The sequence below is a fragment of the Cupressus sempervirens genome, chromosome 5 (genome assembly GCF_028749045.1).
Source record: "Cupressus sempervirens isolate cs-2001-9-10 chromosome 5, ASM2874904v1, whole genome shotgun sequence".
NCBI lineage: Eukaryota > Viridiplantae > Streptophyta > Pinopsida > Cupressales > Cupressaceae > Cupressus > Cupressus sempervirens.
In genome coordinates this window covers 605,997,912-606,020,628 of record NC_143122.1, presented here as the reverse complement: position 1 = coordinate 606,020,628, position 22,717 = coordinate 605,997,912, and the positions used below count along the sequence as shown (strand labels likewise).

Genomic DNA, 22,717 nt, shown 5'->3' with positions numbered 1-22,717 from the left:
AGTTGTGTCAGATTTGACATAAATTTGGTGGAAAATTATAGAGCCTCTGTGCTGGATACAACACTGGATGAACAACCTCTAGTTAAACGGATGACTGAACCTACCTCTTCAAACTGTTCACAGCAGAAAGTAAGAAGATCACAGGCATTTGCTAAAATTCCATGTGAGATGAAACAGGTCACCCAAACAAAATCTCAATTAAGTGAGCAGGAATCACATATGTTGAAACCTGATCCATTGAAGTCCATCCTGGCCCCTTCTGCATGTAACAGTTTACATGATAAACCAACTCCAACAAAACAGAGGAAGATTGGACCCACTTTGAGCTGTGCTCAATGGGCAGTTGACTCTAGGATGATGAAGTTTGGCGGATTGAAAACTATAAGTGTAAAGCCTATACCACCAATTGTAGAACAACCGTTAATATACAATCAGTCATCAAACCTTGGAGCAACAGAGTTTATAAACAGTGTGCCGCTTTCTTCAAATAGCAACAGTTCTGTTGGATTTAACATAAATTCAGTGGAAAGGTATAGAGCTTTTGTGCTTGATGCAACACAAGATCAAGCAATTGTTTCTTATCCAAGCCATTTAATTTGCAACGTTTTAAATTTCCGCACAGATTGTCGTCGGTAAAATCTATAGTGTAGCCAACGGGTAGAATTGTATCTGAATGGGCACGTGACGGTTGAGTCACCCCTTCGAAAAGGTATATGTACACCGTCCGAGATGGACTTTAGATCATCATTGTAATGATTGTATTCGGATTGTAAGCATTGACTGCATATTGCATATATGAATAAAGTATCTGCTATGTGTTATATCGTGCTATACTACATGCATTAAGTATCTTTACCCTGTACGGTAAACAAAGATAAAGTTGGAGTAGGAGAATTTTTCTTCTCAAAGGTGTCCTCTGATGTAAAGCGTCCATTTCATTATCTGTTGAACTAGATATGTCTTGTTTGTTGAACAGATAATGGAATGGACACTTTACAATCAAAGGACACCTTTGAGAAGAAAATTTTTCCTGCTCCAATTTTATCTTTGCAGAGATTTAAAAGGTTGCAAATTAAATGGCTTGGATAAGAAACAATTGCTTGATACAACATAAAAAAAAATCAACCAAACATTGGTGGAAATTTCGACCAATTCTTGATAGTTTTCTACCAAGAATTGGTCAACATTTCCACCAATTATTAAAAAAAAATCGAGAAATTTCGACCAATTCTTGATAGTTTTCTACCAAGACTTGGTCGAAATTTCCACCAATTACAAAAAAAAATCGACCAAACATTGGTGGAAAATTCGACCAATTCTTGATAGTTTTCTACCAATGACAAATCAAAGCTAGCAAAAATTAAAAAATTTCGACGAATGTATTGGTCAAAATTTTGACCAAACATTTGTTGGTCGAAATTTCGACGAGAAAAATTACCATGAACTGCTTGGTCGAAATTTAGACCAACCTGCATCGAAATTTTGACCAATATTCGTCGAAAATTGAGCTCAAATTTACTAGTGCTAAGTTACAGGCCGCTAAGTATGTTCTTATTCAAGGAGATCTATATTGGAAAGACCAAGATGGAATTTTACTTTTCTATTTGGATATTGCTCAGTCTACAGTTATTCTTAGAGAAATGCATGAAGGAGTATGTGGCGGTCATTTTTTAGCAAGGACTATGGCGCATAAAATATTGCAAGCAGGTTATTACTGGCCCCAGCTTTTTAAAGATTGTCATTCTTATGTGCAAAAGTGCAAAGCTTGTCAAAAATTCTCAGGTAAATTAAAATATGATGGTGCCCTCCCACTAAGAACATTACAAGTAGAAGAGCCATTCCAAATGTGGGGAATTGATTTCATCGGGGAGATTAGTGATAAATCAAGCGAAGGACACAGTTGGATTCTAGTGGCTACTACCTACTTGATAGTCTACGAGAAAAGTAGTGATTAAGTTTCTTACTGAGAATATCTTAACTAGATTTGGAGTCCCTAAAAAGATCATAGCAAATAATGGTATGTGTTTTCAATCTAACGAGTTTGCTGATTTTTGTAGGAAATATGGTATAACCATATCATACTCATCTCTGTATCACCCTCAAGGCAATGGACAAGTTGAGTCTAGCAACAAAAATATCCTGAAGATTATCAGACGAATGTTAGACAACAACAAGCATGCTTGGGATTCAAAGTTGAATTTAGCATTGTGGGCAGACAGAATCACGGTGGAAAAGTTTACTGGTTTCTCCCCTTTTAACTTGGTTTATGGCAAAGAAGCAAAGCTTCCTTTAAGCAATTTACTTCCTATTTACAAATTTGTTACTGAGGAGCAACTAGAGGATATCAACTTCATAGAAAGTAGATTGAACGCGCTAATTGAGCTGGATGAAGTAAGGAGGCTTGCGCAAGAACAAAATATTAATAAACAACAAGAAGTTAAATTATTCCATGACAAAAAAGCTTTAAACCAATCTTTTAAGGTAGGTGATTGGGTCTTAAAGTGGAACGCAAAAGATCAAGACAAAGGGAAACATGGTAAGTTTGAGGCCTTATGGTAAGTTCGAGGCCTTATGGTTGGGACCATTTATCATTTTTGAAAAGGCTAGGGAAAATTCTTATTTTTATCACTTATTATCTCGCAGGGCTTCATGAGCGAAGGATATATATTGCTAATCATTCTTGTCTAATCTAATGAAGTTTCTTTTTGTGTCTCTTACAAATATGAGGGTCCACACTGGAAAAAACTTATATGGGCTTGATGGCGACTTCACAGCACTTAGCATATGTTGAATCCAAAGGAAGAAATGAGGGCCCGTGGTTGATCTTAGTAAGGAATATGTGCAGTTATGGAAAAAATGACATCATCATACAACATCAATTATATCTAGAAACCATGCTTCTATCATTCGCAAATTTTATATGATTGACGGAGTTACCAAGAATGTGAGGATACTATCCATTATTTCACATTGGCAATGAAGATGATTGGAGGCTATACGTGAATGGTATCTATGCAATCAAAATTCGCATTGACAGTTTCATTTTAACGATAATAGCATTACAATTTCAAATCATCATAATCTTTGAAGAAGTCTTATCACGACTTAGCATGGACTCGGATCTTCTTTTGTTCTATCAGAGTGCAAAGATAAGGATGAATTACCATTTGCAGATGATTTAAAATGATAAAGGCTCCCTCCGAATGTCAGAAGAAGTATGTCAATGAATTTGGCGGTAGTTCTGGAATTATTTTGGATCACCCGATAATCCCAGAGTTATTGTTCTAAAACAAATACAAAATTAAATAATAATAACTAGTGTAGTTATAGTTATTAAACTACGATTAGGTTTTTAGAGGGGATGTGATGGTTGAGGGAATGTCTCTTTGATGTAGAGATAAACACAACGGAAGCAAACACAACAGGAACCAACACCAAAAAGGGACCGAAAATAGTATTCTTCTATTAACTCATCAAGTGACTAGTAGATACACTTTGTACACACACACTTCTTTACTAAAACTCTCTTTAACCTCCAAAACTTTTATCCAGAGCAACTTCACTCAAAAACCTGTCTAACTCTAAACCCAAAGACTCTATTTATACAAGCTAAAATGGTCTAGCGAATACTCTAGATTATTACATAGCAAAACTGACCCTACGAGACCAAAACGGCTTACAGAAAGATCTAGATCCTTATCTCTTTCCAAAATGGCTTATAGACTGTTCCAGAACAATATAGAATAGGGTAAACCGACCCTAGAAGGACCTATACAAATCCCAAGATAAACTCCTCGAGTCGGCTCGTGCAGAACTGACGTTCGATAGTGACTGATTAGCATATGTACATTCTTTATTTGGGTGCTTTTGCACCACTCTTCATCCTCTATAAACATATGACATAAAACAAAGTAAAGCCACCGTTGATATATACCAAAAACTCTCTGCATATTCTGAAACATATGTGATATTTAAATTCCTTCCTTGGAAAAGATTAAAGTTTGAACCAAGCTTCTGGATATTGAATTATTGAGCATAAATTTCGATATTGTTTTAGATCAAATTGTGTCGAGTGGAGCATCAGCATCTGAGTGTCTTCAATACAATTCTTTCTACAATATAATCCGTAAGATTTTTTATTTTGCTTTAGAGTTAAAATACTATATAGTTTGTCCTTTATGATCATTTTTATTTTCCATTAATAATTTGTTATTAGGATAAGTGGGTCAAATTGTTCGTTGCTATTTAAACTCGATAAATACAAATATTGTGGAATATTGTGATTGTTTCCTTATTTGTACCTATTTTGTCTCTATAAGGGTTAAAACATCATAGATTGGTTCAAATACGCATGAATACAAAGTGATTTGACGCATCCTAATAATTGAATTGTTTATAGATTTAATATACATAATATCATAGAGTTGTATGTGAAAACATATAGTTTTGACTCTATCGCCCTTTTTAAATTTCAGCACTGATCAATAACTCGGTCATAATTCTGTATCTATACAAGTCTAATCTCTTTCCTTCAAGGGTTTGATATCTATTTGTTTTAATAGTTCATTCTTGATCTTATTTCAGCATTCACAAGTTTATTAAAGTAATCCTATTTTTGAAGATTAATACTCACTGTTAGCAATCTAGAAGTTTCCTTAACCTCTTGCCATTTTGGGAAACTATCTTTGCGTTAAATCTATCTGCTATAAACGTCTTGGATCAAGTTTGTTATCCAGGATCAAAACATCGGCCTTGGTTTTGTAGAGCCAGAAGTGCAAAGGATCTAGATCAAATTGATTGATCTTGTCAAGTTGGCAAGAACTGATTGAGAAGTCCTATTGGAGAAGTGGCAGGCTCTTGGATTTTCAATCTGCGGTTTTGAGAACCAACACATTCGTTTTGCTCTTTCTTTCTACCAACAAAAGCTTGAAAAATTGGTTGTGCTAACTTTCTCCTAAGTTTGAGTGTAGCTTCCTACAATCATCAAACTTTAACATATGGATCTGATCCTAATTAAATGTTGGAAAACCATCATGGCATGAAGATTTGGACAGAGATTTAATCTTGCAGTAAATTTCTTGGCACACAGCATGGGCATTGACCATTTCTTATTAAAACAGCTAGCTGCCAACTATAACAAGCCAATCAAAGACTGCAACATCATCCTCTTAACATCAATTGAGAACACATAGATAAGTGTTTTAGTTCATAGTGCATCACAACACTATTCAACATACACTCCCACGACATAAAAACATTGAGCGCACACACCCTAAGGTCCGTAAGATCACTAGACGCTCCCACACCATAAGAACAAGAAGTGCACACACCCTTAGGTCTGTATTATCTCTACTATATATCATTGTAGCCAAATACAATGAGCACATGATATCATCCATTGACACATGGCAACCATAACTAAGATACAAAGGTCCACCTCTAGCTCAACATATAACAAAATGAGCACACCGAGCTCACAAGTAATTGGATCATGCAAAAGGAATGAATGTTATTGAAATTGGATATCAATATATCATATGATGGATTGTCTTAGCACTTGTTACTTCAAATAATTTAAAAAATGATTTTGTCTAAAATTGGTAGAGGTGGGTCTGTGTTGAATCTTGATCAATAAAATTGCAATGAGCTTCATTATTTTTTTAAATGAGGGCAAAGACAAGGGGATCATCTTGCTCTATTCATCGTTGCAAAGTGTTTGGACAAGCTCTAGAAGCTAGGTCTTAGGAAGAACATTTGGGGACTACAAATCTCTTCAAAAGTCAGAAACATAACTCGTGTTAAGTTTCTAGATGATAACTTACTATTTGGAGAGGCTTTGATCAAGGAAGCTAGAGCTATCAAGAGAGTTGCTGACAGCTATGAGAAGGTTGCAGAGCAGAAAACTGATATTCAGGAGTCTAGAATTTTCTTTCTCAAGGATCATGGTGATGATTCCTAAATATTTAGCAGATCTTTGGGTTTGATTTGCCAAACTTCTAAGCACCTACCTAAGGAGGTCATTGATTAAAAAGAGAACCACTCAAGAGGAATAAATTTTTTTAGTAGATAAAGCAGGATAGAGAAAAATAGGAAGAACGATTTGGTAAAATGGGAGATGATATGTAGGGAAAAAAAGAAAGGTCTAGGCTTCAAGGATTGCATGTAGATGAACAATGCCTTAGGCATAAAAGACCTTCAACATATGCATGTAGAAAGAAGAAGAGTATGGCATAGGTTTATGGATTCTAATTATATAAACTATAATCAATCGGGAGGTTATTCTTCAATTAAAACACCCCTCTTTGTTCTAGCAATTGGAATTTTCTAAAATCTTGCAGACCTTTTCTAAAATATTGTAGGCCTTGTCTTTTTGGTTTTCGTTCTTGGTAGTGTTCAGCTCAATCCCCTAAGGTTCCTTTGTTTTAAATGATAATTGGTGAAATTGGCTCGATTTTCGTTCTTGGTAGTGTTCAGCTTAGTCCTCTAAGGTCCCTTGTGTTTCCAATGAGAATTGATGAAATTGGCCAAGTCTAGAAGGAAAATGTTGTCCAAGCTCCTAGAATAGAAATTGTGTGTTTGTTGGTGAATTAGGTCAAGTGTGAATGAGAATTGATCTTTCAAAAAGAATGCCAATGAGACTTTGAACAAATCAACATGCTATTTTTGGAAATTTCTACTTTTAGTAAGTTTCACTGTCTTGGAATGGCCTTATTTTGAGTTTGGAAGTACTTACTATTTTAAGCAATGTCTATTTTTAGTAAGTTTCAGTATGTCCCAATTTGCCCTAATTTTGCATTTGAACAAACTTATTATTCATAGTAAGTCCATTTTTGGCAAGTTAAATGAGCACTAGCTGAGGAAGAGGAAAAAGGGTATCCAGATCTAAATCTAAAAGTTGAACAGATCTGGTAGTTGGTTGATAATTCACTGTCTAAAAAGGCATCTTTTGAAAATAAACATCCAAAAAGCATCTCCTAAATAGGAAACTCCAAAGGAAAAGTGAAAAGGCACTGAAAAATGTTGTTTTTTTAGGATCGTTTTTGCAAAAGTAGTAACATTGCCAATGTGATTGATGATTTCCAAATGCAGATTTGGATCTCATATAAATATGAGAAGAGGAGACATGTCTCTTCAAGAGACATGTTCCTATAGTTAATCATCTTTATTTAACTATATGTATAACTCACCTTTACGCATATATGTAATGTTAATATATTAACCATATATGTAATATATTATTATATAATGTATAACATATATAATATATATTATATATATATTATTCTTATCAATAATATAAGACATAAAACAATGTTCATATAAATCATGAATATAAATACTCAATGTAATGAGTATATCACTTCGACTATTGCTATACTTCAACAAAAAACACCTAAAAGAGGAAAAATCAGAAAAGGCGTATAGTTCCAGATCCAACATGACAATCAGAAAAGCATCCATCTCCAAAAGAATGAGCAAAAATGACTGTCTGAAGCATCAAAAGGTGGAAAAAGCATTGAAAAATCATGAAAATTTGTAAAGAGTTCTGATTCTAATCCAAGAAAAGATATGAAAATTCTTGGAAAATCCTTGTTCCAACATCAAATTTATTAGAAGTTAGAAAGAACATTAATGGAAGCAAGTTAATTACTAAAATCTGGCTGAGTCTGAAAATTTTTGGGATCTTAAATCTAGAATCTCCATTATAATTCTTGGAGATCTGAAAGCACTCTTAATCATCCTGATGGAATATATGTTAATGACTTATATTTTATATGGAAAGAAAGTAGAAAAAATGACTGTCATGAACAAAATCCGCCACAAGCATGGGATTGCGCTCAATATACAATGTCTTGTATCAGGTGCCATATGCGCCCATAGGCATAAATTCCATCAGGCCTAAGAAAATGGTCAAGGTAATGAAAAATCCTTCATGAGAAAGTAATGTGAAAAGTGACCAATTTTGGACCAACGGGATAAGGCAATGCAAGAAAATTACTACGTATTAATTCTGTGTGGATCCAAGGAACATGAAGTTGGCGAATATTACTAATTTACAAAAATTCCATGTGATCCTTGAGAATGCCAAAGTTGAAAGTGTGAGGGATTTGGTCGAGTATGGATCAAATTAGGTATAAAGATGACAAAAATGTTTAAGTCATGGAAATTTCCATGACAACCAAGGAATTGTGCCCAAGTGACAAAATTCTCTATGTGCAAGGACTTCTTTAAAACAAAAATATCCTCCTCTGCCCCAATAAGTGCACCCAAGCATTCAAATGGCATGAAAAATTAAAAATATTGGCTAATCATGGAAAGGATTTTTTTTCCAAAAAAGGCAACCCAGTCAAATTTTGAGTGTTTTGATGAACTTACTATTTTTGGAAGTTTCTTATTTTAGTATGTTTATTTTTAGCAAATTCAACTGTATTCTTTATTGTCCTTGTTTTAACTTTGGAATGACTTGCTTTTTTTAGGAAGTCTATTTTTGGTAGGTCTATTTTGGCAATAGATGAGCTATGGCTGATAAAGAAACAAATGGGCATCCAATTATATATTCGAATGAATAAGAAAGTGAGGCAATCAATCAAGAAATGGTTTAATCTAGAAACATCCTTGAAATATCCAAAAGTGGAGAGGCATGAAAAACATCAAAAAAATGGTTAAGTTTGAAGAACATCCCAAAAAGGAAAGGAGATGAATTTCCACTAAGTTAAAGAATTTCCTCTTGACAGAATTCCTTCACTAGGCTCCAGATGCACCCAATACAGCAAATTCTACTAAGTCAAGGAATTTCCTTGAGTTGAAGAAATCCTCCACAAGTGCTAAAATGTGCTCAAGAGAACAAGGAAAGTTGAAAACAATGGCTAAGATCTGGAAAAAATTTCCTCCTAGCTCATTTACGTCCAAGGAAGAAATTGCAAGGAATGGATAAAATTTGACCAAGTATGGAAAATCCCGCTCTAGATCTCAAATTTCACCTTATTCAAGAATGCACCCATGGGTTGAGAAGTGTTGAACAAGATAAACGCCAAAAAGGGAATTCTTGAGAAATAAAAGAAAAGCACAACAAAGTGAGCATGAGAAGGTGTGAAAGTTGAAGAGAGATAATGAGTTTCTAGAGAGAGAAAGCCTAAGCTTTTAAGAAGAAAGAGGAGGGAAAATTCCCATTCTAGATGTTCAAGGAAGACACATGTCTCAAGATTTTCATTCGTATTTTCAAATGATCCAATTTAAGGCATTCAACGTTCAGGATTTTAAAGATCAAAGTTCAAGTACATCTTTAATTTCCTCCGCAAACACAAGATCAAAAGTCAAAAGGTCCAATATATCTCAAAAAGATGAATTCCCAAGCAAGTACATGGAAGGTAGAAAACAATCGAAGGGAGATAATTTCAAAAGAAGTTATCAAAGTTAGATCTGGGTTGCAAAATGATGCAGTTCGAAAAGTACCAAGCCTCCATGGCACCGAGCATGCTAACGTGGTGCCTACTCATCTCCACCAATTAATGACAAGTCTCCACGTGAAAATTCACTGCATTTAAGGAGGGAACCCCTGACCGGCTATTTTGGGGTGACAGAGCATTCGATTCATATTGGGCATTCATTTCACCCCTATCCTCCTTAGTGGACTTACGTAATGGGGACTTACAGACAGAGAAATACCGAGCCCATCTAGAAGCGAATGATCCTTCATCAGCAGCATAAGAAGAATCAGCGTTAGAAGAAATTCCTATCTTTCCACCACTGGCAGAGAACTCAGGTGCACGTTAGTAGATTTTAATAATATTTTAATTTCAGCACCATATATATATATCAGTTGAGAGGATAAATTCTGACACAGATATTGCATTCAAAATTATTATATATAATATTGGTTGTCACTTCCTGTGTATACAATATGAACTTCAGTTGAATTAAATAATAAACAAATCTGTATTCAGAGTTATAACAGTAACTGGAATGTTTACTGGGATTTACATTCAAGAATAGATTTTAGAAACTTGGGATCTTACATTGGTATCAGAGCCATTCTTCCTACCACCCTGAGGAAAACTCGTAGGTCAGATATGAACAAGTGAGTATGCAACAAGGGCCCTATAACTTCCGGAATATGTAATGTCCCCAGTACTTGGCTAAAGAATAAATGTTGGAACTTGCAAGAGAACATTAGTACACAATAAAAAAATATGTATTAAAATCTTAAAACAAATGATAAGTTAATTAAATATCAATCTAAAAACTATCCCTTACTAACCTTTCCTAATCCTTCGGAAAGAAATCTTCTCAAATCACCTAGCCCTCTAATAAGAATTAATTCTCGATTAGGCAATTATCATATGAAGAGCACCTCCCTAAGGCCTCTGGAATCTCTAAACACTACTTGGTAGAGATCCCACCTCTAACCAAGTCTCTTATCTCTAACATATGCATATAATTAACCATTACAATATCTATATTGTCTCTAAGAGATTCTCTACAACTCTCTCTCTCTAGGTGCCAATTTGGAATCCCGACATTCAATTAAGGATGCCCTCTAGTCTTTGAGTTCTCTTGAGAAAAACTCGATATCCATACGAATGCCCTCTACCAAGATCTACTTGGTCTTCATGAGAACTATAAAGTTCTCATTCCCATAAAATCTCTTAATGGTAATTTCTCTGTCATATCAATATAAATATCAATTATGACATACCTCAGAATCTCTTTAATCCTGTGGTGTATAACTCTTCTCAAAATAGCATATTATTATTTAATTCTCAGTATTCCCTACACACACACACACACACACACACACACACACATAGATACATACATACATATATAGTTATAGTTTAAGTTCTCTTGTTCTAGTTCTACTGTACAACTCTCTTTAAATATTTATCGACTCCCAGTCCCCTGATCACTGCTATGTTGTATAAAGTTGAATTCGCTTATAGTTGCCGTACCACTGCTCTCTATTGTTATTAGATATTCCTTTTTTCTTGTATTATTGTTATGATATAAATCTGGGATTGTAATGTCACAACTTATGTGTCTCTTATTATCGTTGAGTACTCTTATTGTTCCCTTATTGATGGTTACCCCTCTGCATAATGTTATGAGTCAAATTGCTGGTGTTTAATGTTTTTTTCTCCCCACTGAATGCATAATGGTGAATCATTCTTCAAATGCTCCTTAAAAATAAGTTTAACTCTCTATTTACTGATATTCTTTATCTCCTCTGCTATAAATTACAATTCTGCAATTTGGTTCTCTCTGACTCTATGTCAATTCACTGCATCTCATTAATTCTTATTCCGGTCCTTTTATCTCTTATCTGTTGTTCTTATCGCTGTCTTGATAACTCAATGGCTTTGGATGTTGCCTAACTTATCTTTCCTCTATCAGTTCTCATTTACTACAGTGTGTGTATTCCTTTGTGTTTCCAACACTTAATATCCTTATTGAATTATCGTTCTTGAATATTATCACTTCATGAATTGTCTGCATTCACCACTACACATTTAAGGTGCTGTCAAATTCCAGTCTAAGGCTTGTATGCTGATTGTATAAGTTAGTCATTTTTTTTACTGTAGAAAATGACTTCCTCTCATTTTCTGACTTGTGTCTGATCACTCCAGTCATCCACAAACGAATATCTGAGGCCATTGTGGTTGTTATTAAACTCAACATATAAGAAGTGCTGATGTTCCCTATAAGACCATAGTTGTCATACACCTGTAGAATATCAATCTTCAATTCTGTATACTTAATTAATATTATCATATTTGGTTCTATCTCCTATCCTATTCGGTGTTGGCCCTCCATGCTGGTAGAGTTTATCAGCGATTATATTGGATTTATGTCCTTTGGCTTCCTATTGTCTGTATTCGTATTGGTTAGATTTATCTGCTCCTCTTTCCCGTATTGTCTCTGCAATATGTATTTTGATCGATTGATGCCTTCTGAGTGTTATTTATGTTTTTCTTTTGTTTTCCTCCTCTTCAATGCCCTTCTAATGAATAGATGAATGTCATTTTATATCTGCTTCTTGGATGACAGGACATGTACATTGAAGGATATGGTGCCTCTTCAAAATTAGTCCGATTCACTAATTATGGATTTATTATTGTATGTGGTATTATGATTATTTAATATATTATTATGTTCCATAATAATATTTATAATTTCTCGTATCTTTTACTTATTTGTATAATGATGAGTCTTCCAATATTTAGTGATGTAGTCAATTAAATTATATTACTGTTATATCATTGCTATATCAACTGAAATATATTATATCCATTTTATATATTTAATACTTTATCTTATAATATTTATTTATTATTTAATATTATTATATTCAACTTAAAATTGGGGGATATTACAGAATATCCGAGTCGGAAAAAATAGAAATCCAAACATTCAAGTGGAATCATCTAGTTGATCCATACATTTTGATATTGAGGATAGTCATATTGAGCCAGACGAAGAAGTAAGTTTTGAACAGAATAATAACATGGGGGAAGCAGACAATACTAGGGATCTTATAGCAGCATTAAACAGAAGCCAACAAGATATGCAGGACAATGTAAACTGTATGATGATTTTTTGGATAACTTTATTCTTATAGCGGGGTTTTTAATCCCGACTACATATGCAAGTGAGGTGAAGCTCTTGCATATGCAACTTGGAGAAATTAGACAAAAGTAGAAGGATCAACACAAAAATTCAAAAGCACGCAAATCTGAAAATGAAATGAAGGATTTGTATTCATACACCAAAAAATATACATACATGAAAACCTTAAAATAAGCACATGAAAACTTACCTCCTTTTGCAAAACAAGAGAAGAGGTCTTCTTAAAATCTTGAGAAAAATCTGAATCAAATCCAAGAGATTTTTGGATTTAGGAAAAAAAATGCAAGATTTTGGATTTAAAAAAAGATTGCAAGAATGGAGTTATATAGGCCACGACCCAATCTTGTTGTTAAATCAATACTTAATTGAGTCAAGATGAGTTTCTTGACAAGTGTTTGATGATAGAGAAATATAATGCACACATCTAGCAACAAGATTGAACCACTGAAACTTGGAAATGATTGAGGAGATGTCAACATGTAATGGCAGCCACAAATGGTGATGTAAGAGATCAAATGCAACTTGTGAAGGATGACCAACAAGCTGGAAATACCATTTTAATGCCAAACACCTGCCTTGGTTCGAAACACAGGCCTTAGGAAGCTGGATTCTTCCTTGTATGAGTCATTTTTTGTCCAAAGATGCCCTAGGTGGGCTGTTTTTGACAAAATACAGCTCTTAAAAGCATGCACGTGCTTCACAAATCACCGCCCAAGGAGATTAATGAAAAATGCAGCTATTAGGGCATAAAAACTTTCTTTTTGGATACATGTGCATTTCTAACAAAAATCGTCGCTCAGCACTTGTATAGTGAAAATGCAGCTTTAAGAGGTTAAAAACATGTAATCACTCTCAAAATTGCCGTCCAGCAAGTATTGAGGCAAGCACAAGTCTTAAGGAGTAAAGATGCACTTTTCTCAAGCATTTACATATGTATTTGCCTTTGAAATCACCACTTTGCCCTTTTTAAAGCCAAACACCTGTCTTGATAGGTAAAGACCAACTTTTTAGGAGGGTTCACATATGCATTTGGTAGAAAAATCGACAACCTCAACCTTTTACTGAAAAACTCAGCTCTTAGGAAGTAATGATGCCATTTTTAAATGCATTGACATATTAAAATATACGCAATAGCATACAAAATTACCACTCTCGCTTCAAGTTACTTAAGGTGAACTCTACATATGCATTTCCACGTGTTTCTTTTGAATGTAAAATACATATGCATATATATCAAAAGTGTTTTCATTATGGGCAATAATGTTTGAAATGTCATCAAGAATAATGACAGGCTATTTAAACCCTTTTGCATGTATTTACAACTTCGATTTAATACATGTAAATGCATTTTTCTAACCCCCTTTATAACTTGGGTTTACAATATTGATAGTAGAGATTAAGAGATGACTTGCATATGTGATGACAAGCAATAATAGATAAAAACTCCAATTTATTACATAAAAAGACTATCATGTTTTAAATTTAAATGTTACTATAGTTTAAATTAAGAGATATGTAATGAGGCTGAAAAAGTCCACTATTACATTAAAAAGTCATTAAAAACTATGTCTAAGTCTCATTAGAATGATGTGAAATTTTAAAATGGGGCTTTAAACCCACTTTACATATAAATGACATTTTTATTTAATGCAATGATCAATAAAAAGCCCACTTTTGAGAGATTTTCAATTAAAGAACAAGGATATGGAATATGTAGTACCCACAAATCTTCAAGACAGTGTGCATACACAAACTGCTTTCTTATCTTATCATTCATTCCTCTCTCGTCAAAACAGCTCCTTGCCATCAATTTTTTTAGAGTGATTCACTGAAGTTTAAATTTCATGTTCTTCGTCTTAAGCACTATATATCTATAGAGTACCAACCAATCTTGAATGGATTCATTAGAATAATCTTATCGGTAGGATACTGAGGCAAGGTGTATGGTTCTCCTTAAAAATATCTCACTCTGAAATAGGTGAAGATAGGAAACTATAAGAAAAAGAAACCATATTCATTCACCTTATACCAAGCCTCATCAGATACACGCTTATGTGGAAGCTCCTAGTCAAATAAGCACATGTAATGCCTATAAGAATAAAATGCATCTTGCAGTCTTATGTAATGCATACAACTGGCTTTCAAAGGCAACTAATAATAAGACTCCCATACATGCACAAGTGACCTGCCTCCTTTGGTAGAAAGGACTAAAAAAGAACCCAGGGCAGAAACAACATACACTAAGTGTGAGTTCATGTAAAGTGTACTAAAAGAGGAAACGTGAGACAACTGCTCACATAGAATAATACCAATCATTTCTCCCTAAAATATCTTTTGTTTTAATTAGATAATGAGAGAAATGTATTTGTACATCCAAGGCTCAAAGGTATTTGACTACCAAAGTTCTCCAATGTGATTGTGCAGAGTAACGAGATCATTGATCTCTTCTTTGAATTTAGAACAGCCCACAAATTGTGGCCATCTTGTTAGATTGGGCCTCTTCTTGATCAACCAATGATCATGGATGTACTTGATGCAATATGCAATATCCTTGTTCCACCATTCCAAAGCCTTTTGTTTTGGGATTTTAGTGACAACTAGAGTAGGTGCAACTCTAAATATCCTATCAATAGTCTCGATATCAAGACTTAAGATGGTATTCCCATCTTGGTCTCTCATCGTTTCGAACAGATGATCAAAATTCCTAGCACATGCAAGTGCAAACTCAGGTTCCAAAGCAGCCAATAGGAAAGTAGAGACCATGTGTATAAAGCTCTGTCTGATGGAGACCATGCCTCCTAATGTATCAACATCAACCCTTTTAGGAAATTCTCCTTATCCACGTAGGAATCCCAATATCTCTTATCTTGTCACAATATAAAGTAACCTGTGAAGGAGGTATGGAATTATGATATTGGTCGTATTGGTATTTCAGCTTTTTCTTTTCCTTGCCTGGGGCTGGAATGACTTCTCCCGACATGGCAAGGTTGTTTCTGTGAGCCACTGTCACATGAAAATTCCAAAAAGTAAGTACATCTTCATGCAAGGGATCCACTGGAAGCTTGTTGATGCACAAGTATGGATTTGGAAGCATATGAACAAGAAATATGGCTGGAAACTTTAAGACAGCGGAAAGGCAATTGAGTTTTGGGTGTATTTAGCTTCTCATATGGTTAGAAAAACCAAAAACAGGTTTTTCAGGGGGTATTACATATGAGGACATTAAGCTTTAGGGTAAAAGAATGGAGGAAATATTGGATTTATAAAAGCGTGGCATGGTGTAGATGGGTTTTTTATAATCCATTATAAGTTAACCAGAAAGCATTTAGAAACCACCAACAAGAGTTTTAAGTCCTTTGGCAGCCTTGAAAGGAATATGAAAAACATATACAAAGTACATGGAGGTGGCTTTTTAGCTTACATTTTCATAGGAGATGGATAGCTTGCCTTTTTGGAAAACTTATTTCTTAGAGCATGGTTTTTTATCCCATCTGCATATGCAAGCGAGGTGAAGCCCTTGCATATGCAACTTGGAGAAATTAGACAGAAGTAGAAAGATCAACACAAAAACTAAAAGGCATGCAAGTGTGACAATGAAATGATGGATTTGCATTCATACACAAAAACAAAATATATACATGAAAGCCCTAAAATAAGCACAAGAAAACTTACCTCATTTTGCTAAACAAGAGGAGGTCTTCTTAAAATCTTGAGAAAATCTGAATCAAATCCAAGAGATTTTCGGATTTAGAAAAAGATTGCAAAAATGGAGTTATATAGGCCATGCATTTGACTCAATCTTGTTGTGAAATCAATGCTTATTTGAGTCAAGATGTTGATTGACAAGAGTTTCATGATAGAGAAATGAAATGCACAAATCTAGCAACAAGATTGAATCATTCAAATCTCAAAATGATTGAGAAGATGTCAACATGTAATGGCAATAAAAAATGGCGCCCTAAGAGGTCAAATGTGACTTGTGAAGGATGGACAAGCAGCTGGAAACACAATTTTAATGCCAAAAGCCCTCCTTGGTTCAAAACACAAGCCTTAGGAAGCTGGATTCTTCCTTGAATGAGCCATTTTTGGTCGAAAGATGCCCTCCGTGGGCTGTTTTTGACAAAATGCAGCTCTTGAAAGCACACAAATGCTTCACAAATCGCCACAAAAAAAGATTTAATGCAAAATGCAGCTATTAGGGCATAAAAACATTCTTTTTTAATGCATTTACGTAAGTGTTTGTAACAAAAATCACCGCTTGACACTTATATAGAGCAAATGCAGTTTTCAAAGGTAAAAAGCATGTAATCACTCTCAAAATTGCCACCCGACATGTACTTAGGCAAAACACAAGTCTTGAGTAAAGATGTACTTTTTTCAAACATTTACTTATATATTTGCCTTTGAAATCGCAACTTTTCCTTTTTTAAAGCCAAAAGCCTTTCTTGATGAGTAAAGATGCACTTTTTAGGAGGGTTGACATATGCATTTGGTAAAAGTAATTATTAAATGTATTTGTATATTAAAATATATGCAATAGCATACAAAATCGTAATTCTCCCTTCAAGTTAAATGCACTTTACATATGCATATCTATCAAAAGTGCTTATAATATGTGCAATCATGTTTAAAAGGTCATCAAGAATAAGGATGAGCTATTTAAACCCTTATGCATTTATTTACAACTTGGATTTTAATACGTGTAAATGCATTATAAAAAACCTCCATTTATAACTTAAATTCAAAATATTAATAGTGGAGATTAAGAGATGACTTGCATATGTGATGACATGCAATATTAGATAAAACTCCATTTAATTGCATAAAAAGTCTCATGTTTTAAATTTAAATGTAGCTAGACTTTAACTGAAGAGATATGTTCTGTGATGGGAAAAGTCCACAATTACATTAAAAAATCATTAAAAACTATGTCTAAATCTCATCAGATTGATGTGAGCTTTTAAACTGGGGTTCTAAACCCACTTTAAATGTAAATGACATTTTTATTTAATGCAATTATGAATAAAAAGCCCACTTTTAAGAGATTTTCAATTAAAGAACAAGGATATACAGACAGGCCAAAAAATCCCACCTGTAGCACACTTAATTCTTTAATTACTTTAGCTTGATAATTCTGTTTGAGGCCTAAGATAGCTCAAAACAAGCAGAATTTAAAATGTTGAGTCCTAAGGCAAAAACAAGACTCGAAACAAAATACAAAACTATGAAAAGGGAAAAAAGATTTGAAGGTTACCAAAAATCAAGTGCTTGCAGTTAGAGATAGAAAACTTGTTCTGACAAGCAATAAGGTGATTAACTTGATGGAAACCCTCAAAAAGGATGCCTGAAAAGCACAAAAATGAAGGACAATATTCAAGAATGATTAATTGCCTTTACGACACATTATCCAAGACATAAAAAAGCATAGAAGATACACCTACGAATTCACTATTTCTTTTAGGTCTTTATCTTCCAGTTATTTTCTTGTTAGAGGAGGCTTCATCTTAGCATCACAATAATCCTTGAAAGAGATATCCTTTCTAAACTTGAGGTCAATTGTAGGGTATGCCCCTACAATTTCATCAATTTTATTTATTGAAGAAGCATGTGTTTCTTCTTCTTCTTCTTCTGTATGTCCCTCCCTATGTAGGAAGGATAGTCTTGCCAGTCTAGAGTTTGGTATACTAGAAGATCCATTATCATTATTTACAAAATGATTGGAGTTAGTATCCCTTCCATTGGAATACATGTTTTGAATGGCCTGAAGGAGGAGTTGATTTGTTCTTCTATTCCTCACGTTTTGCTAAATGAGGGCTTTGGTGGATTGGGTTGTTTGTTCCATAAAAACTCTCAATTCATTGTTCATTTGATTTCTTATGGCACTATGTTTTTTTTCCTCTCTTTCCAATGCTCTTTGGCTCTTTTGGCTAGTTTGCATCAACTACCTCTCATAGGATGGAAGGGAAGATGCTTTCATACCACCTATAATGTCCCCAATCCATTTCTATAAGGTTTGGACTAAATTCTTCAACTTCAATTGCAGGAGATTTCTTCTATCAAATTTGTATCCTAAATTGGCTTGGGTTGAAGCAATTTATTTGTAGTGATCACCCAATTGCTTTATATAATAAGACATATCTGATAAAAAACAACAAGTTTTATTCCATTATGGTGGAGATTATATCAGTCTAAATATCCTTCAATATGCAGAATCCAAGGAATGTATTATAAATATATTGATCAGTTAGGCTTCTGAAGCATATAGTGTAATGTCCTCTGTGCAACTTATTTAAATTCCTCTAAATCCTCAAGTGACTACATCAAACAGTTTCCTTGAATTGATCATGTGAATTTTCAAGGATATCCCCCAATATCAAAGGAACTTTACTCCAATGTATTCCAAGTAGAAAAGAAAACACATATAGATGCTCCCAGCAAAAGTCTAGGAAAGTATATGTAAAATCACTATCAGGAGCAAAAAATGCATACCATTGCCAATAGAACTATACAAATCTAGAAGGGTTGATCTTATAAGGGTACTTCTTCAGAGCTAGCAAAGAGTTTTAAGCAAATTTGTAAATGTTGTACTGTCTAGAATTAAAAAACCTGCGAACTACTATAACCTTATTGGTTTCAGCATTATCCAAATAATACTATTATCCTAGAGATCTTCACAAATACATTCCATCTTCAGGAGGAAAATGTCAGAAGTTACCAACTACTTGTTTCTCCCAGTTTTCACTCAGCACTCAGCTCATGCTTGATACATGCAACAAATCATAAAACAGGATACAAAATTTTCCATATTTTACTCAAGCCCTTTGCTACATTGCTAAACACTTCTGAGACATTATAACAAATTTACAATCTCTAAACTAGTCAATTAACTTCTCAGTTACCCTTGTTTTATCATGCAAAAGAAGAAAATTTAAACCTTAAATTTTGAAATTAATATTCCAAGAAAACATAGTTATAGACCTCTCAGAAAATAAGCTGATTAAATTTGATTGAATGTACCATTGTTAATAGGATTATCAGAAGTAAGCACTGGCCCTGAATCCTCAACAAATCTCCTTGTCATAGGGCCAGGATTCATTAATGATACACTCCTAATCTCATAACGGATGGCCTCAACCTGTGCCAATGCATCCTGAAGCTCCTTGTGGATCTACAATTTAAAACCAAACCAAACACAACCATTAGCATTTTCAATGCATTGAGAAATACTTCTGCAGTAAATTCAAAAAACATCTGGCATAGTTAATCTCAGAGTAACTTATGGTATGTCTATCAAGTTTATTTATGTCATTATATTAGATATCAACAATAGTAAAACTACAGGAAAGTCAGAGATTGAAACACAAATATGTCCTATTATCAATCTTCAGATCAAAAAGAGAAAATTAAAAATGAAATGGATTACCACACAGATTAAGTTCAGCTTATTCCAGCATTTATTGCTTATTGCTTACTAGTTGAAATACACTTTTACTGATAAAATGCTCAAATTTTCTCTTCCTGACCTCCAGTACTTTAACATTTGTTGTTAAACCTAGTCTGAGTTTCACCTTTTAAAATCTCTCTTCAAATGTCCTCTTGTTTATATGTCCATCAAATAGTGTATTGGAATATTATTGGAATAAGGCTTAATGCAGCAGGATTGTAACATAGATTATTCCGTGGAAATACAATTGATTTCTAGGCACCACATGTTGAACACTTACTACAACCGATGAGAAAACTAGTATATCAAGGATGGAGAAATTTAAAAATGAGCGACTCCTAGCCCAGATTATGAAAAACGAAAAAAACCAAGTACAATAAAACTACACATAAGAACGTAATAATATTAGTCATCTTGGCTTGTAAGAAAAGAATAATTCAAAAAATACCACTGATGGCTGACAGATTAATCCTAAAGAACCATATATTCTATATATCATAGAGCTATTCTCTCTAGGTTACAGAACACAAAGGTGTAGAACACCCCCTTAATCAGATAGAAGGCATAGAGCTATTATCGTAGAGCTATACTCAATGTAATTTTGTCAAACAGTTTGCTCGCAAGCTGATTACTGAGTTTTCTGATTTATTCTCAATTTGCAATGGTGTATGTTTTGTTTGCTATCATTCCTAAGTGGCCCTCAGATTTCATTCAATATAGAAAACCATACAGATCAAATACTTGCAACATAACATAGACAATTAAATGCTGATAACACATAATTCAAGCAGAAATTCTATGAATTGTTCAAGCATTACAAATCAGATTCAAACAATATTGCAGACATGGAAAATGTCTTCAAACATACTAAATAAAACCTTAAAGTTAGATATGCTTCGGACTTGCTCCAGTAGTAAATACTAAATAAAACCTTAAATATGCTTCAGACTTGCTCCAGTAGTAATGATGCCCCAAGAAGGTAATGCCAAGACTGTAGCTTGCAGATCTAACACTTCTAGGAGGTACAGCTGACTGATCTCAGCAATAGAAAACCCTCAAGTTGCAGTTGCAGACCCTATCTACCCTCAAAAACCAAGTTCAGCAGTCCCATTCCAAGCATATATGTAAACACAGCTGAAGATGTACGGCCCAAGCTGGAGGTGTACAGCCAATAAAAATAATATGCAGCTACAGCAGCATTAATGTGGTACGGCCACCATAAATCAGTAACAACAATAAATGTCTCCTTACTCCAGGATTCATCTTCAAACACTTCTCATACTTATCTGATGTGTCATTTACTCGCAATAAATCTGAAGCTTACATACAAATTAAAGTAGCAATGATCTGATTTTTACCTTGAAATGAATACTCAACTATCCTCCTGACTGAGTCTCTCACCAGTAAAGAGAATGTCATTCATAAGGGATTTCGTCCTCACAAACATTTGAAGGAAACTCTCCAATATTTCATTAATTTTTTATTTCGTCCAGCCCAGTGAAAGGAAGCTGTTCAATCTCTTATATAATGCTCTCATAAGAGCCTTTTCACTTACCTTATCAATGTAGGATAAACAGAATAATTTATTTGTCTTTATCCTATTTTTTTGCAATTTCACTTTTGCCTCTATATTTTTGCAATTATTTTTTCCCTTATTTTCTTGCAATTGTTTTCCCCCAATTTTATTGTGATTCCTATATTCCCACGATGTATTTTTCTTAAATCGGTGGTACCCAAACATTTTATATCTCCAATGTGTTGTTAAATAAAAAGACTTCAAATATTTTCCTCTTGAGTCTTAACAATAGTCCTACATTAATAAAGTTAAATATTTATATTGAACTTCATAAACTAACTTTACAAATGCATAAATAAGTCATAACAACGATATTATAATCCTTTTGTCGATATTAAACGTTTATCATAGACATGTCATCATCACTGTGTAATGACCCTCACTATAAAGGCCACAGAAACCCTCAAACTGAACTTAGGAATTTTGTCAAACACTTGGCGTGTAACAGTAACAATATTCAGAATATGTAATTTCAGATTTGATACTTTCCGAATATAATCACAGAATTACAATATATATAAAGCCATTGAACTATATTTCAATTACAATGCAATAAATTCTGAAATTATTTTATTACCAATTCTGGACTGATTATTACAATGACTGTATGACAGCAAATTTACCCAAAAATTGACATATATTTCAGAATGCAAGAACCTGGTTTGAAGAACTATGGAAGAACACCACGTTTTGCTGCAGATCGTTGATGAAGACCTCCAACCGCACCCCCAAACTGTCCTTAATTTGCTGCTGCTGCCCAAACTAGCAGGGCCGTACCAGGCCGTACCTGTACGGCTGCTGAAATAAAATAATATTAGGGTTTTGGGACCCCCAAATGCAAGGAAAATGGGTGCCTAGGGTTAGGTAGTAACCCTGTAAAACCATAAAAAATAACTCCAAGGGGTTGAGGAGATATGAGCAATTATGTGGTTCCGAACCCTGCTTTGCCAATTCTGAAAATGCACTTATTCTGTCTTCAAACTCTTGTCAAATGCTTCTCCAATGATAGGGCAAATCTGAAATCCTTATTCCAACCAAAAAACAAACCCTAACAACGAATTCTCAATAAGCTC

At 34.2% G+C, this 22,717-nt stretch overlaps 1 protein-coding gene across 3 annotated transcripts in view; it reads right to left on the bottom strand.

Annotated features, from left to right (window-relative positions):
- The window catches only part of LOC149557353 (uncharacterized), a 112,199-nt gene that overhangs the window by 28,296 nt on the left and 61,186 nt on the right, over positions 1-22,717 (bottom strand). For 2 of the 3 annotated variants that reach the window (XM_089832023.1, XM_089832024.1), the window contains 2 exons: positions 19,642-19,792; positions 17,879-17,968 (listed from right to left, as the gene is read on the bottom strand). In XM_089832023.1, coding sequence (XP_089688149.1) covers positions 17,879-17,968; positions 19,642-19,792 — 241 coding nt within the window. The remainder of the gene's footprint in view (positions 1-17,878; positions 17,969-19,641; positions 19,793-22,717) is intronic. The other variant, XM_089832025.1, reaches the window with a different exon arrangement.